The sequence below is a fragment of the Plecotus auritus genome, assembly GCF_963455305.1.
Source record: "Plecotus auritus genome assembly, chromosome: 12".
NCBI lineage: Eukaryota > Metazoa > Chordata > Mammalia > Chiroptera > Vespertilionidae > Plecotus > Plecotus auritus.
The window spans coordinates 8,173,459-8,186,285 of NC_137778.1; the positions used below are offsets into that span (position 1 = coordinate 8,173,459).

The 12,827-nt window shown below is 56.2% G+C and overlaps 1 protein-coding gene across 14 annotated transcripts in view; it reads right to left on the reverse strand.

The window, feature by feature from the left end:
• The window catches only part of PLEKHA6 (pleckstrin homology domain containing A6), a 116,185-nt gene that overhangs the window by 11,934 nt on the left and 91,424 nt on the right, over window positions 1–12,827 (reverse strand). For 10 of the 14 annotated variants that reach the window (XM_080648849.1, XM_080648850.1, XM_080648851.1 and 7 more), the window contains 10 exons: window positions 10,299–10,379; window positions 9,316–9,384; window positions 7,997–8,077; window positions 7,600–7,749; window positions 6,734–6,829; window positions 4,991–5,102; window positions 4,225–4,364; window positions 2,427–2,576; window positions 1,018–1,147; window positions 692–798 (listed from right to left, as the gene is read on the reverse strand). In XM_080648849.1, the coding sequence (XP_080504975.1) occupies window positions 692–798; window positions 1,018–1,147; window positions 2,427–2,576; window positions 4,225–4,364; window positions 4,991–5,102; window positions 6,734–6,829; window positions 7,600–7,749; window positions 7,997–8,077; window positions 9,316–9,384; window positions 10,299–10,379 (1,116 nt within the window). The remainder of the gene's footprint in view (window positions 1–691; window positions 799–1,017; window positions 1,148–2,426; window positions 2,577–4,224; window positions 4,365–4,990; window positions 5,103–6,733; window positions 6,830–7,599; window positions 7,750–7,996; window positions 8,078–9,315; window positions 9,385–10,298; window positions 10,380–12,827) is intronic. The other 4 variants (XM_080648853.1, XM_080648861.1, XM_080648860.1 and 1 more) reach the window with 2 other exon arrangements.

Genomic DNA, 12,827 nt, shown 5'->3' on the forward strand with positions numbered 1-12,827 from the left:
TGTGAGTGTGACCTTATTTGGAAATGGGGTCTTTGCAGGTGTAATTAAATTAAGGGTCTCAAGATCATCCTGAATCAGGGCCACCCTAAAACCAATAATGGGTGTCCTCATGGGAGACAAGAAGACACATGGGAGAGGTGATGCGAAGGTGGGGGCAGAGACTGGAGTGATGTGTCTACAAGTCAAGGACACCAAGGATGGCCAGCAACCACCATCCACTGGGGGGGTGTGGCAGGGCCTCTCCCTCAGCCTCCAGAGGAGCCACCCGTGCCTCCTGTTCCGCTACCTGTCCTAACCTCCAGTGCAGACTTCTGCCCTCCACAAATGTGAGAAAATGAACTTCTGTGTTAAGTTTGTGGCATTCTGCTCCTTTCCTAGCGGCCCCAGGACCCCGACACACAGCTTCGGCCAGCACACGACACTGACCACTGGTTTCTGCCACATCTGTATCTCATCGTAATAACTTTGTTCAGTACTTTTTTATCTTTATTGTGCACACATTACTTGTCCCATGGCATGTCTCCTTGAAGAAGACCCCCTCGCCTGGGGCTGCTGGCCTTCCTGCTTATTCTGTCTCCCGCCTCCAGCCCTGGGTTTCTTGAACAGGAGTGACAGATGGTGGACACTCAGGGCCCCTGGGCTCCTGGCCTGGCAGGCCCACCAAGCCCCCAGAGCCTGCAAGCGTACTTACCCGCGCAGAGAGGCCATTGGGGAGCCCATTAGCATTCCTCCTCACCACCCCTGATGGGGTCACCTCTTCCTCAGTGGGCGACTTTGTCCGCGGGGGCACAATGCCAACTGCAGGGAGACAGAGCAGCCAGTGGGCCTCATGGAGAGAGGAAGGCGGAGAGATGGGGCGGGGCTGCTTCTCAGAGAGGCTCGGTCTCACCCCCCCAACACCTCCCGTGGAGAAGACAGGCCGGGAGGGTGAGCACTCCGTGGGTATGAGTGAGCACCGCCCTGCGCTCCTCTCTGACCCCGAGCCTCACTTCTCAGGGAAGATGGGGCAGGAGGTACCTTTGTTGAGAGCTGTCTGCTTGTCTGCCTCCACCTCTTGCCGGGTAGGCACAAGGCTGATGTCCCTAGACGTGTCCGAGGGTGATGTCTGGTGGGACTCTCTCTTGCTTGGGTCGTAGCTTGCCTTGGGCTGGAAGGAAGGATGAGGAGGGGTTAAATGCGAGAGTGACTGCCAGGAACTAGGCCCCGGTGATAGTTCTTTGTTCAGCAATAGTTGGCATGCAAACCCTTGAAAACCCGGGACAGGGCTACTCTGCGTGTGCCAGTTGTGAAGTGGGCAGGGAGGCACTAGGCTGGCCAGGGCGAGGTCCTCAAGGAAGGAGGGCTCATGCCTCTGGGAGGCCCCTCAACCTGGCCAGTCCCCTCGGCAAGCACCAAGAAGCGTGGACTTTCTGTGAGCCAGAGAGGAGGGGCCATCAGGCCAAGGGTCTCTGAGGACTCTGTGTGGATCCTACCCAAGACTTGAGAAAAAGAACCAGGCGAGGTTTGGGACCAGGACTCTGGGGGCAGGAAAGGGGCACTTAGCTTGTGGCTCACAGAATCCTGAGACCAGAAGGGACCTCAGCCATCATCTGCTTCATTCTGTACCTGCTCCCTCCCCCACCCTCCACACCCCTCCGTGCAGTTGAAGAACCTAAGTCTCAGTGAGGACCACAGAGAAAAAAGCCTAGGCCAGAGCTCAGAAATCTCCACTCCAGCCCCGCTGGAGGGCACGGCCAGTCACACACCTGCCTTCACCTATGACTGCAGTGCCGCTCCCAGCTCTGCCCACCTCGCCAGGCAGACCCTCAGGGCTATGCACACACCAGTAGCTGAGACGAGAATATGAGTTTCCCAGGTTCAGGCACAGGACTATTTACTCACCGTGCAACCTCTTCTGAGCCTAACTGCACGCCTCTCCTGGATCTTCGCTAGGGATCCAGGCGAGAGGGGAGGCCAGAACAGGGGAGAGGAGGCCTGTATCCTTATATTCCAGGGGGTGGTGAGCCCCAGAGAGGACAGAGGCAGAGACAGAGAGCATGGGGGCTTGGGGCCTGGGGTGGACAAGGACAGGACCAGTATATGTGTGGGGGTCCCTTGATTCCCATCATCTGGTCATGTTGGCAGGGAGGGGGCCATACCACCACCCATAGCCAGGGGCCCCCAGGAGCCTGGGCACAGGGTAGAGCAGCAACTCATTTCCCCGTTGTCCACAGGAAGCAAAGAGGGAAAAAAAGGGGCGTGTGTGAGTGTCCCCACCAGCCTTTCCTCATTCCAGAGTTTGACCAGACAGAGGGCCCAGCAGAAATTCAGTGCGGGGGATGAACACTGGCATGCGGAAGTGACTCCCTGTCCCACCTTGCCCCTCGCCTGGCCTTCTGTCCCGTCCCCTCCCCCCCTGCCCTCCAGGACCCAAGGGCGCTGGGTACCTGGCCCCTGGCTGTCTCGCCACTGCAGTGCCAGGAAGGGGAGTTGGGGTATGGCCAGAAGTGGCTCTCGCTAGGGAGTGGAGGCACGGTGGGAGGAGACTCCAGGGGCACGTAGGCTTTGGGGAGGGGGGGCCGCGGTGGGCCGGGCTCCTGAGGCAGAGAGAAGCCAGAGCATTAGGAGGAGTGAGAGCAGGCACTGTGAGAGCAGGAGAAAAGAGCGTTAGCAGAGGCAGACGCCGCGGAGACCCGGGGCCCTGGACCCAAACTCCCACCTGTGGCCTGGACACAGCTACCTGCAGAGCCAGCTGTGCCTGGCCCTCAGGCTCCCCTCCACTGAGCCACCTGCGCACACTCCCATCACTCCCAGCTCTTCTCCAAAGTTCTCTCCTCGTTGCCTCACCGTCACAACGACACCTTCCCACCCTGTACCTGTGCTTCCGCCAGCGCCTCTTGCGATGGCCTGTTCCGCTACCTGTCCCAACGCTTCACCTGCTCCGCTACCTGTCCCAACGCTTCACCTGTTCCTCTACCTGTCCCAACGCTTCACCTGTTCCTCTACCTGTCCCAACGCTTCACCTGTTCCTCTACCTGTCCCAACGCTTCACCTGTTCCTCTACCTGTCCCAACGCTTCACCTGCTCCTCTACCTGTCCCAACGCTTCACCTGTTCCTCTACCTGTCCCAATGCTTCACCTGTTCCTCTACCTGTCCCAACGCTTCACCTGTTCCTCTACCTGTCCCAAAGCTTCACCTGTTCCTCTACCTGTCCCAACGCTTCACCTGTTCCTCTACCTGTCCCAAAGCTTCGGCCTGCTCCTCTACCTGTCCCAACGCTTCACCTGTTCCTCTACCTGTCCCAACGCTTCACCTGTTCCTCTACCTGTCCCAACGCTTCACCTGTTCCTCTACCTGTCCCAACGCTTCACCTGTTCCTCTACCTGTCCCAACACTTCACCTGTTCCTCTACCTGTCCCAACGCTTCACCTGTTCCTCTACCTGTCCCAACGCTTCAGCCTGTTCCTCTACCTGTCCCAACGCTTCACCTGTTCCTCTACCTGTCCCAACACTTCACCTGTTCCTCTACCTGTCCCAACGCTTCACCTGTTCCTCTACCTGTCCCAATGCTTCACCTGTTCCTCTACCTGTCCCAAAGCTTCGGCCTGCTCCTCTACCTGTCCCAATGCTTCAGCCTGTTCCTCTACCTGTCCCAACGCTTCAGCCTGTTCCTCTACCTGTGCCAAAGCCTCAGGCCCCGGTCTAGTCCCATCCTCTCTAGAACAGCAGAGCATTTATGGTCTGAACCACATGGCTCAGCACTGAGACACACAGCACCACGGGCCTGAGGCTGGTTTGCTGTCTATTGGCCTCCGTCCCCCTGGGCGCTGGGCTCTCTGAGTGGAGGCTGTGGGCATGCAGGGGTGCCCAGAGAGGGCCTCCTGCCACCCTCTCCTGCAGTAGAGCCGGTAAACGCTTGCTGATCGACTGACTAGGAAACTGTCCCCCAGCCCTCACCCTGTCACCCCTGGAACAACTCTGGGTTTAAATTCCTATCAAGTGCTTGGTATCTTTGCTCCCTGTCCTGGTGCTCCTGAAGGAGGCCAGGGATGCTGGTGAAGACGAGAGCAGGTACAGGAGAAATGGGACAGCAGGTCACACACTGGATATGGGAATGGCCCCTCAGGCAGAGGCACTCGGACTGCCTCTGGGGAAGACGGGGCACAGAATCTGTGTAGTTTCAGGCAAATGAGGACCTGGTCCTCCCTCCCCCATTTACCTTCTACTTCATTTCATCAGCTTACCTCATTGGACCCAGACTTGGTGGGGGACCCCTGAGAGCCAGACACCAGTGAAAAGGGACTCAGGGGGCTGGTGAGGCTGGCAGAGCTGAGAGGGCTGGCAGGGCTGTTGGAGCTGTAGGTGGTCGAGGGGCCAAGGCCTCCTTGGGGAAAACAAGAGGAGAAAGATGAGGGTAGGCAGGGATGTGGCCTGGGGTACGGATGGGCTATGTAGGTGGAGAGGGCAGGGCAGGATCCAAGGACTTGGGAGGGTCCCCTGAGCCTGCCAGAGGGACTTATATATGGGCTGGGTCAACAGCTGGGCGGTGTGCTGCACAGGGGAGAGGATGTCAAAGCAAGCCAGCCCAAGGTCCCAAGGCTGAAGGCAGACACTAAGGTAGAGGCCTCAGACCACCCAGGGGCCGGTGGGCTTAGGGGCTGGGGATGCCCAGCTGCTCTTTGACCTTTTCTGGGGAGAAATCTAGGGTATCAGGGTCAACAGCATCTCTGAGTGGTATATCTGGTCTGTTCTGGGGAGGGGAGGATAAGGGTGTCCCATCCGCCACCCCAGGGCCCTGGGGAAGACTCTGGAGCCCTGAGAGACCATGGCTGGTTCTGAGCACAGAGTGAGGGCCTAGAGCAAGCATGTCAAACTCGCGGCCGGTAAACCCGCTGGCTGTGAGTTTGACATGCTTGGCCTAGAGGGTGAGCCGGCAGGTGTGGGAGGAGCCAGGGCACGGAGCATTCCTGGTGAAGCCAGAGGCCTGAGGCTGGCGGGGGAGGCGCCCACCTCTGTGCTTGGCTGTGTCTGTGCCCCGGGACGGGTTATTCTTTTTGAGCCCCTCCATCACGTCCTGGATCCTCCAGATCTCCTTCTGGATTTGCCGGTTGAGCACCTCGTTCTGCAACAGCCACAGAGCAGGTCAAAGGAAGTGACTGCTAAGGAGTGTCCCAGCCCTTTCCCTACCTCCCTTAAACCAGCAGCAGGCAGGAGCCCTGTGCACGAGGGAGTGTAACACACACACACACACACACACACACACTCACACACACCCTCCAACACATTAGTCTCTCTCACGGGTAGTCTCTGTGTCCTCAGCCTCTATGAAACTCAGTTCTGAATGCCAAGGAGAGGACTCTGTCATCAGAGTAAAGGGCCCCCTTAGGTCAACCTGAGGACTCGGAACCAAAAGAGAGTGGGGACCCACCCCCGGAGCCCCTGGGGGAGACAGGTCCTGGAGTGGAGGCCCCGCAGGTGGACATTCTAGGGTAGCCCCCTTTCCAGGCTGAGAGCTCCAGTTTCCTGGTTTTCTTCAGATCCAGGTAGTTCTTCTATAATGCTCACCCCCAGCATATGCCTAAATGCTCATGGATTATATTCAATGACAGCACCCACTCTTTGAAAAATGATGGCCACCTCTAATTTAGCACCCCCACCCCAGGCACCGCGCTAAGTGCTTTGCAGACACTAACCCACTCTGGCCGCACGGCTCTATGGGGTGAGGGCGGCAGCTGTCCCCACTTCCGAGACGAAGGGATGCAGCCCAGCCACCTGGGAGTAAGTTGTGCAACCACCACCTGAATCTGGGTCCGTTTGCTCCAAGAGCTGGTGCTCTTGGTCACACTACCCTGCCTCCCAAAATCGCCCATCGACCTCCTGGGTCCTCGGACCAGGCCTTCGCCTCACTCCACCTAACCCCGTGGTCGGCAAACTGCGGCTCGCGAGCCACATGTGGCTCTTTGGCCTCTTGAGTGTGGCTCTTCCACAAAATACCACAGCCTGGGCGAGTCTATTTTGAAGAAGTGGTGTTAGAAGAAGTTTAAGTTTAAAAAATTTGGCTCTCAAAAGAAATTTCAATCGTTGTACTGTGGATATTTGGCTCTGTTGACTCATGAGTTTGCCGACCACTGGCCTAACCAGCTGCAAGGGTAGGGTGATAAGTTCTGTTACCAGGAGGAAACAGGAGGAAAACCGGGGAAACCAGGGCTTAACCGCACCAGAGAAACAGGGCTTGCAACGCCAGCTAGAGAGGGGGCACGGAGGTGTGTGCTGAGCAGAGAAGACAGAGGGAGGCAGAGAACAAGATGCCCACGGTCAGCGTGTCCAGCCGCTGCCTCCAGACAGTGCTTCTAACAAGTCCCAGAAAGGAGGTCTCTTCCTACCTAAATGCCTGAGTGTAGCCCCTACTGCCTACTCTTCTGATGTCCCGAGGGAGATTTATATCGATCTTGTATTTCTATTTATGTCTGTTCAATCCTTCAGTCATACAACACCTGACATCTAACGAGCTCCTATGCTTCTCCTGGGCTCACTCCCTGTCATTTGATGGAACTGAAGAAGAACCCCACGTTATCCTCATCCTGAGATTTAGAGTCCCTTTGAAGTGGCCTGAACCTGGTCTTTTGTCTCAGAAACCAACTCTTCATCTTAAGTCTGAAATCTCTAAAGCAAGAGAGGATGCCACTCTGGACACAAGGACAAGGGAAGACCCACAGCACATGCGAACCCCCGCCTGCCCAGGGCCCTGGTCACCTGGATGTCCAAGTTGAGCTGTTCCCAGAGGTCGTCGTGCAGGGCAGAGACCTCCGACTCGAGGCTCTCGTACTCCGTGGTGCTGTTGGTCAGGGCCTGCACGGGGAGCGTTTACTGAGAAAGCAGCTTGCCTAGCATCCCTCTCATCCTGCAACTGGGCCTGGGGCCAAGGGCCCGAGGCCGGCAGATCTAGGGAGGGCCGGGAGGAGAGTGCACAGGCCTGCGACATGCTAATGACAGCCAAGCACCAGCCTTACAAGAGGTGCCACAGCCCAGCCTGCTGCAAACCGAAGTAAGAGAAAATAGCATCCTCTCCAGACATGTGGACAGGCCGGAGCGGGGCGCATCGCTCCCTCACCCTCCTGCTCTTCCAGCTCGAGCCATGGAAAGCGGAGGATAAAGGGAAAAGAGACCGAGGGAAAGGGGGTGCCTCTGGAGGTTTGCTCTCCTCTCTGGGCCATGCTCCAGGGGCTTTTGCTGCTGCCCTGAGAGCTATTACCCAGGCCGTCAGCTGGGAGGGTCTGCCCTGGGCCCACCAGGATGACCTGGCAGCAGCATTGCTACCAGGGTCCGGGTTCTCCAGGGGAGAAGACAGAGCAGCCAGGGAAACAAGCGGCCTTGATTTCACGCCGTCCTGGGGCAGGTATAGTTGGTGGAAAGTTCGCCAGTTGCATGGAGACTGTGGGCGAGCAGCCTGGCTTACCGGCTGTCTCTTTGCAAGGCGGAGCTCTGGTCTTTGTTTGTGTCCTTCCCCAGGAGCACCCTGCTCTGGCCCTCTGGGGAGAACTGGGATTCGGGGAGCACCGCTGAGGAGGGGAGGCTCTCCTGGCAGGTGCAGACCCGCTCTGGTTACCGTGGTTACCTACCGTGGTTGCCTGAGACAGCTCCACCCGGATGTTGATGAGCTGGTTCTGCAGCGACTCCTTCTTGTGCAGCAGCTTCTCTGGGTAGGCGGGCTGGCTCCCGAACATCTCCAGCTCCTGGTGGGTCCCCATCAAGGCACTTTCCAGGCTCTCCTGAGGAAAGGCAGGGGGAGCTGTGAGTGGCCCTGAGCCCGCCTCTTTGGGGCTGTTAGCAACCCAGGCCGATTAGTGGAGGTTGTCCTCACCCTGCCGGAGGCTCCCCAGGAGAGTAAGGGCAGGACAGGAGTTCAGGAGGGCGAAGCTCTCAACTTAGTCAAGATGGAGATAGCAGCCCACACCTTCTCGCCCCCGGCTCTCCCCCACCACGTGCCCCCACTCAAGGCCACCCCTTGGTTCTCACCTTCTCAGCTCGGAGCTGCTGCACCAGCCGGTCCTGCTCCCTCACCACCTTGTTCTGCTCACACAATTTGCCCAGCAACTTCTGGGGTCCCGAGGGAGTGGGGGGCAGGAAGGGAGAGAGAAGGGGTGAAGGACACGATTTGATGGGGACCTGAGACTTGGGTTGGCAGGGCCCGGCCTCTGGATACCGCCTCCTTTCCCCTGCAGAGAAGCCTAGCCTTTCACCTTGACTTGGGAAACTCCTGGGAACAGGAAGGTGGTCTTTACCTTGGGAGACTGACTCCCCAGGAACCCCTGGGAGGGGAGGTGTGTTTATTCCAAGGAAGTAAGTCAGCTTGAGAGAAGAGAGGGCCGAACGCCAAACATTAGGCTCCTACATTCCCATCCTCCCAGGTCTTCTAACTCATGAGGGTTGGGGAGATAACGTGGCCTGGCCCTCCAGGCCTCCTAGGTGATATGGACTCAAGGGGGTAGGTAGGGTGTTTGAACAACAGTCTCAGAAAACCAGTGAACAATGTAAACTGGCTCCATGGTCCACACCACCTATTCTCCCCTCCCCTCTCCAGGGTCTCAGGATGGCTGATGCTAGGGTCCCTCGGAGGTCTGGTCCTTGCCTGAATGGAACCTCTCCCAGGCCTGCTGGGCAGATCTGCTCCCCAGACAAGGCCAGTGGAGCTGGGGAGAAAGCAGGCGAGGCCATACTTCTCCTCCGGAAAGACTTGTGCTTTTCTACGTGCTCAGCTCTATTCATGCCATTCCTCAAATACCCCTGCAGCTCCTTCCCCCTGAACCAGATCATGCCCTCTGGGCCTTTTAGCTCCAGGCCAGCTCACATGCCACCTGTTCTGACCCTGACCCACCAGCCCACATGGTCTCACTGCTGCAGAACCTGTTATCCGGCTGTTCATATATGAATCATATGCTGCCACCTACTGGCACCTGGTGTCTGCCGCTACCCTGAAGCTCCCCGAGGGCTGGGGCACAGCCATGTTCTTCTTTGCAGTTACCTAGGGACTACGACTGACTGACCGACCTCCTAGCAAAGTCTGAGTTCCTGCAGGAAGCAGATCCCACTGCTGGAGACACGGGGCCTAGGGCTCAGGGGGAAACACACAGGCAGAGTGGGAGGCAGGGGGAGGGGGAAGAATGAGAAAAGAAGGGGGTGAGGAGGGACAGGAAGAATGTTGTCTTTGCAGCGAGAGAGAACATGAATCGCATGTGTGAAGAGCCGCGAGGAGAGAGATGGATGGAGGAGCTGGAGGACGAGAACAGCAGCAGGAGGGGTGGAGTGGACAGAGGGAGCAGGAGCGCTGCTCTTACATCTGTATCCTGCTCGTTTAACTTGTAGGTGTGGACGCTGTCCCGGAACACTTCTGGGTACGGAGGGACCTGCAGGAACATGAGGCCGGTTACTGCAGCAGGGGACAGAGGGCATGTGGAGGTGGGAGAGCGACAACCCTTGCTCCATTTTTGCCAGAAACCATCGTACACCACCTCTGGTAGCTTCCACCTGGGCCCCCGAGCTGAGCTAATTCTCTGTCCCCTGGCTGGGAAGCCTGGGACGGCCTGGTCTAGGCTCCATCCCAATTGTCCCAGCCCCATTCTAGAAGTAGAGGCACTGCTCACTGGCTGTCTCTTCTTCCCAAAGCTGTGGGACCTACTGCTGAGAGGGACTCCAAGGGTGTGTAGCTCCCAGAGGGCTTGTTGGTAACAACCCTGAGAGCAACAGTTACCCTTCAGTTGTGTTTGAGGATCAGGCATGGGAGAATGGAATGAGCATTGGAAATACTTGAGGCTTGTTGACCTGGCGGATTGAATACCAGTCACAGGGCTGGTGCCTAAACCAGGACTGATACACATATAGAAGTGTCTCTGGGTCCAGTACATGCTCCCTGCCCTCCATGACGCATCCAGTAACCACAGCACCCTTTTCACACCGTTGGCCTTGGATGGTTCCCTATCACACACCCACGCCCTCATCCCCAGTAATGTCTGCGGAGAAGATACCAAATATAAAATAGAAGTCCTGGACATTAAAAAGCAGATCTGTGATCCCTGGCAGGCATGAGATGTTGGTGTTATTTTGATGGTTTGGGAAATGGGATTTGGGTTTATCCATGAACATGAAGAATGAAGGAAACACAGTGGAATTAAAGGAGGGAGACCGGGCTGAGCCTGGGAGATGAGGCCTGGCAGATGAGTGGGTTGGGCGGAGCAAGCCCCATCCCAGGTGGGTTGACTGGACCATGCACAAGCAGCTGACATGGTGTTGACAGGGCCCATGCTGCCAGCAGAGGTCTTACTTGCATGAAGAGTTGGGCCCTGGGGGAGGAGCTCTCCACCATGCGGTTCACCATACTGATGAGAGTCTCACTCTCACTCATCTGCAGCAGAGGAAGGAACGGACGATTCAAACTCAGACTCACAGAGAGATACCTTCCCCACACCCTCCTGCGCTCGCCTGCCAGGACACAGAACAGGGCAGGTCCTCTTGGGGGCTCCAGCACCCTCTAGTTGGCCTCTATTTGGCCTCACCCATCACTCTTCCTCTGTGAACTCCATCTCAGGACCAGCCCTGAAGCTGCCCCGAGGAAAGGCCACAGAAGGGAGCTGGGAGGTCCCTGCGCCCTTGCTCACAGCTCTGAGATGTCCCAGCCCAATGACGCTTCCCCAGGGTGCCTGAGTACTATGGGCCTCGCCCACATTGGTCAAGTTGGTCATCTCGTTGCCCCAGCTCGCATTTCGCACACTGCTTTGGTCAAAGACCACACAGGCAGTTGCAAAGGCCAGTCTCCCACAATTTGAACTAAATGAAACAACTGGAAAAGAACAGCTGCCTCTGGATGGGCCTTCCCAAACACCTAGGCACAGGCCTCTCTCCCCAACCCCTGCCCACCTCTTGGCTCTAGAGTAGAAAGGATTGCTAAACATGGTTTCCAGAGCTGGGCTGGTAGCATCCATGCCGATCTTGGATGACGCTAGGGAGCAAATAAGGAGGCCAAAACAAGCAAGCCATGTTAAAGGGACACCAGATATTGGAACACTGCTCTCCCAACACGTTATCTATGTTTCAAGGATCATTGGGAACATGGGGGGAGGAGGGAGACTATTTGGCAAATGAAAAAGAAAGAAAGGTGAGGGAGGGATGGAGGGAAAGAGGGGGGACGAGCCAAACAAATCAACCAAAAATGCCATCATTTCCCCCCACTGGTTCCAGTGTGATGGCATCAAAAAGTGAACATATTAGGGAGTGTCCTTGGCTATGTCCCTTTAACTCAGTTCATCTGCAGGAGTAGACAGCAGAAAGGAGGAGCACAGGAAAAGCTTTTTAGGGAGGCGAAGTGAGTAAGGGAAGGGACAGGGCCACCTTAGGGCAGATCTTCTGGGTTCTCAGTTCAGGAGGCCCCCCATTTTTGCCCCTGTCTTTCCAATCTTTATTGGACCCATGTGTATTTTCCTTGTACCATTTGGATGGCAGTCCAAATTTGGCCTTGCTTCTGTGTGCTGTAGATGGGTGAGGGGCACCCATCCACCCCTATTTGCAGGTCCTACAGCATTTTAAAAGGCTTTCTGAGAATCTGATTTTTCTACCTCATTAGCCTAATTGGAAATGTTTTCTATGGCATAAAACATCATTTGAAAGACTTTCAAAAGAGCGATTATAACATAAGGTTGAGTCTTTGTGAAATAGGTAAGTCAACAGGACATCAACCACATTGTAAGGATCTGATCAAGAATTGATCTTTGTCTTCTTGGAGCCTGTGTGTGTGTGTGTGTGTGTGTGTGTGTGTGAGAGAGAGAGAGAGAGAGAGAGAGAGAGAGAGAGAGAGAGAGAGAGAGAGAGAGAGATTGTATTTACTGTGCATGAGGTGTGCACATGGGTGTATGTTGACATCTGCTACCTGTGTATCATGCCTGTGTCCTGTGTGTGATGTGTGGGTGGCATGTGGATGTGTGTATGGAAGACAAGCAGATCTACCAATATATCAGCTGTTAGAGGGCAGGGAGGCCAGGCCCTTCCTGGACGTACACTGGTCTCATCCCCCCACCTGCCCGCCCCGCGCCGCCCCCACCCCCACCCCCCGCAGCCAGTGGATCTGGAGAAGAAACGAGAGAAGCAGGACTGGCCCCACTCAGGCCTGTACCCACCCTGGTGTGACTCGGGCTCTTTCAGCCCAGGTGGGGCCTGTCTCTAGGAAGACTCCTGGGTACCATCCCTGTCTCTCTGAGAGAGCACCTAGCCCAGTGCCTTATACATAATAAGGGCTCTCAGTAATATTTGAAATTGAGTTTTAGAAGGAAAAGAACAATAAAATAACCAGAGTAGCAATTACCACTTACTGCCAATGCCTGATAACGTGCTCTCATATGCATTCTTACTCGATTCCCCCAATGCCTCCGGAGGCAGGGAGGGCAGGTTCTATGATGACTGTTTTATAATTGAGAAAACAAAGGCCCAGAGAGACTAGTGACATTTTCAAGGTAAAAAGACAACAACAAAGCAAAATTCCTTGTAAATGGCAGAGGTGGAGCTCAAGTGCAGTGTCTGACTCTATGTCCGGGACGCTTATCATGTCAAACTGCCGCTTAAGAATATCTAGGATATCTGTTTATTGAGGAGGACAACTCTGAAAGGTTATTTCTGAAGCCTCGCCCCTCTGGGAGGACAGAGGCCCCTGTAGAGGCACTGCTGTCTGCACTGGATAATCGAACAGCCAGGCTCTGTGGATGGGCCGCAGGGAGGAGAGCCTGCCCGGGGCCCAGGGCCCAGCAGAGCCAGCTCTGGGGCTGGGGATCAGGGCTTCCAGGCCTGCTCGGGCTTGGCCTCCTGG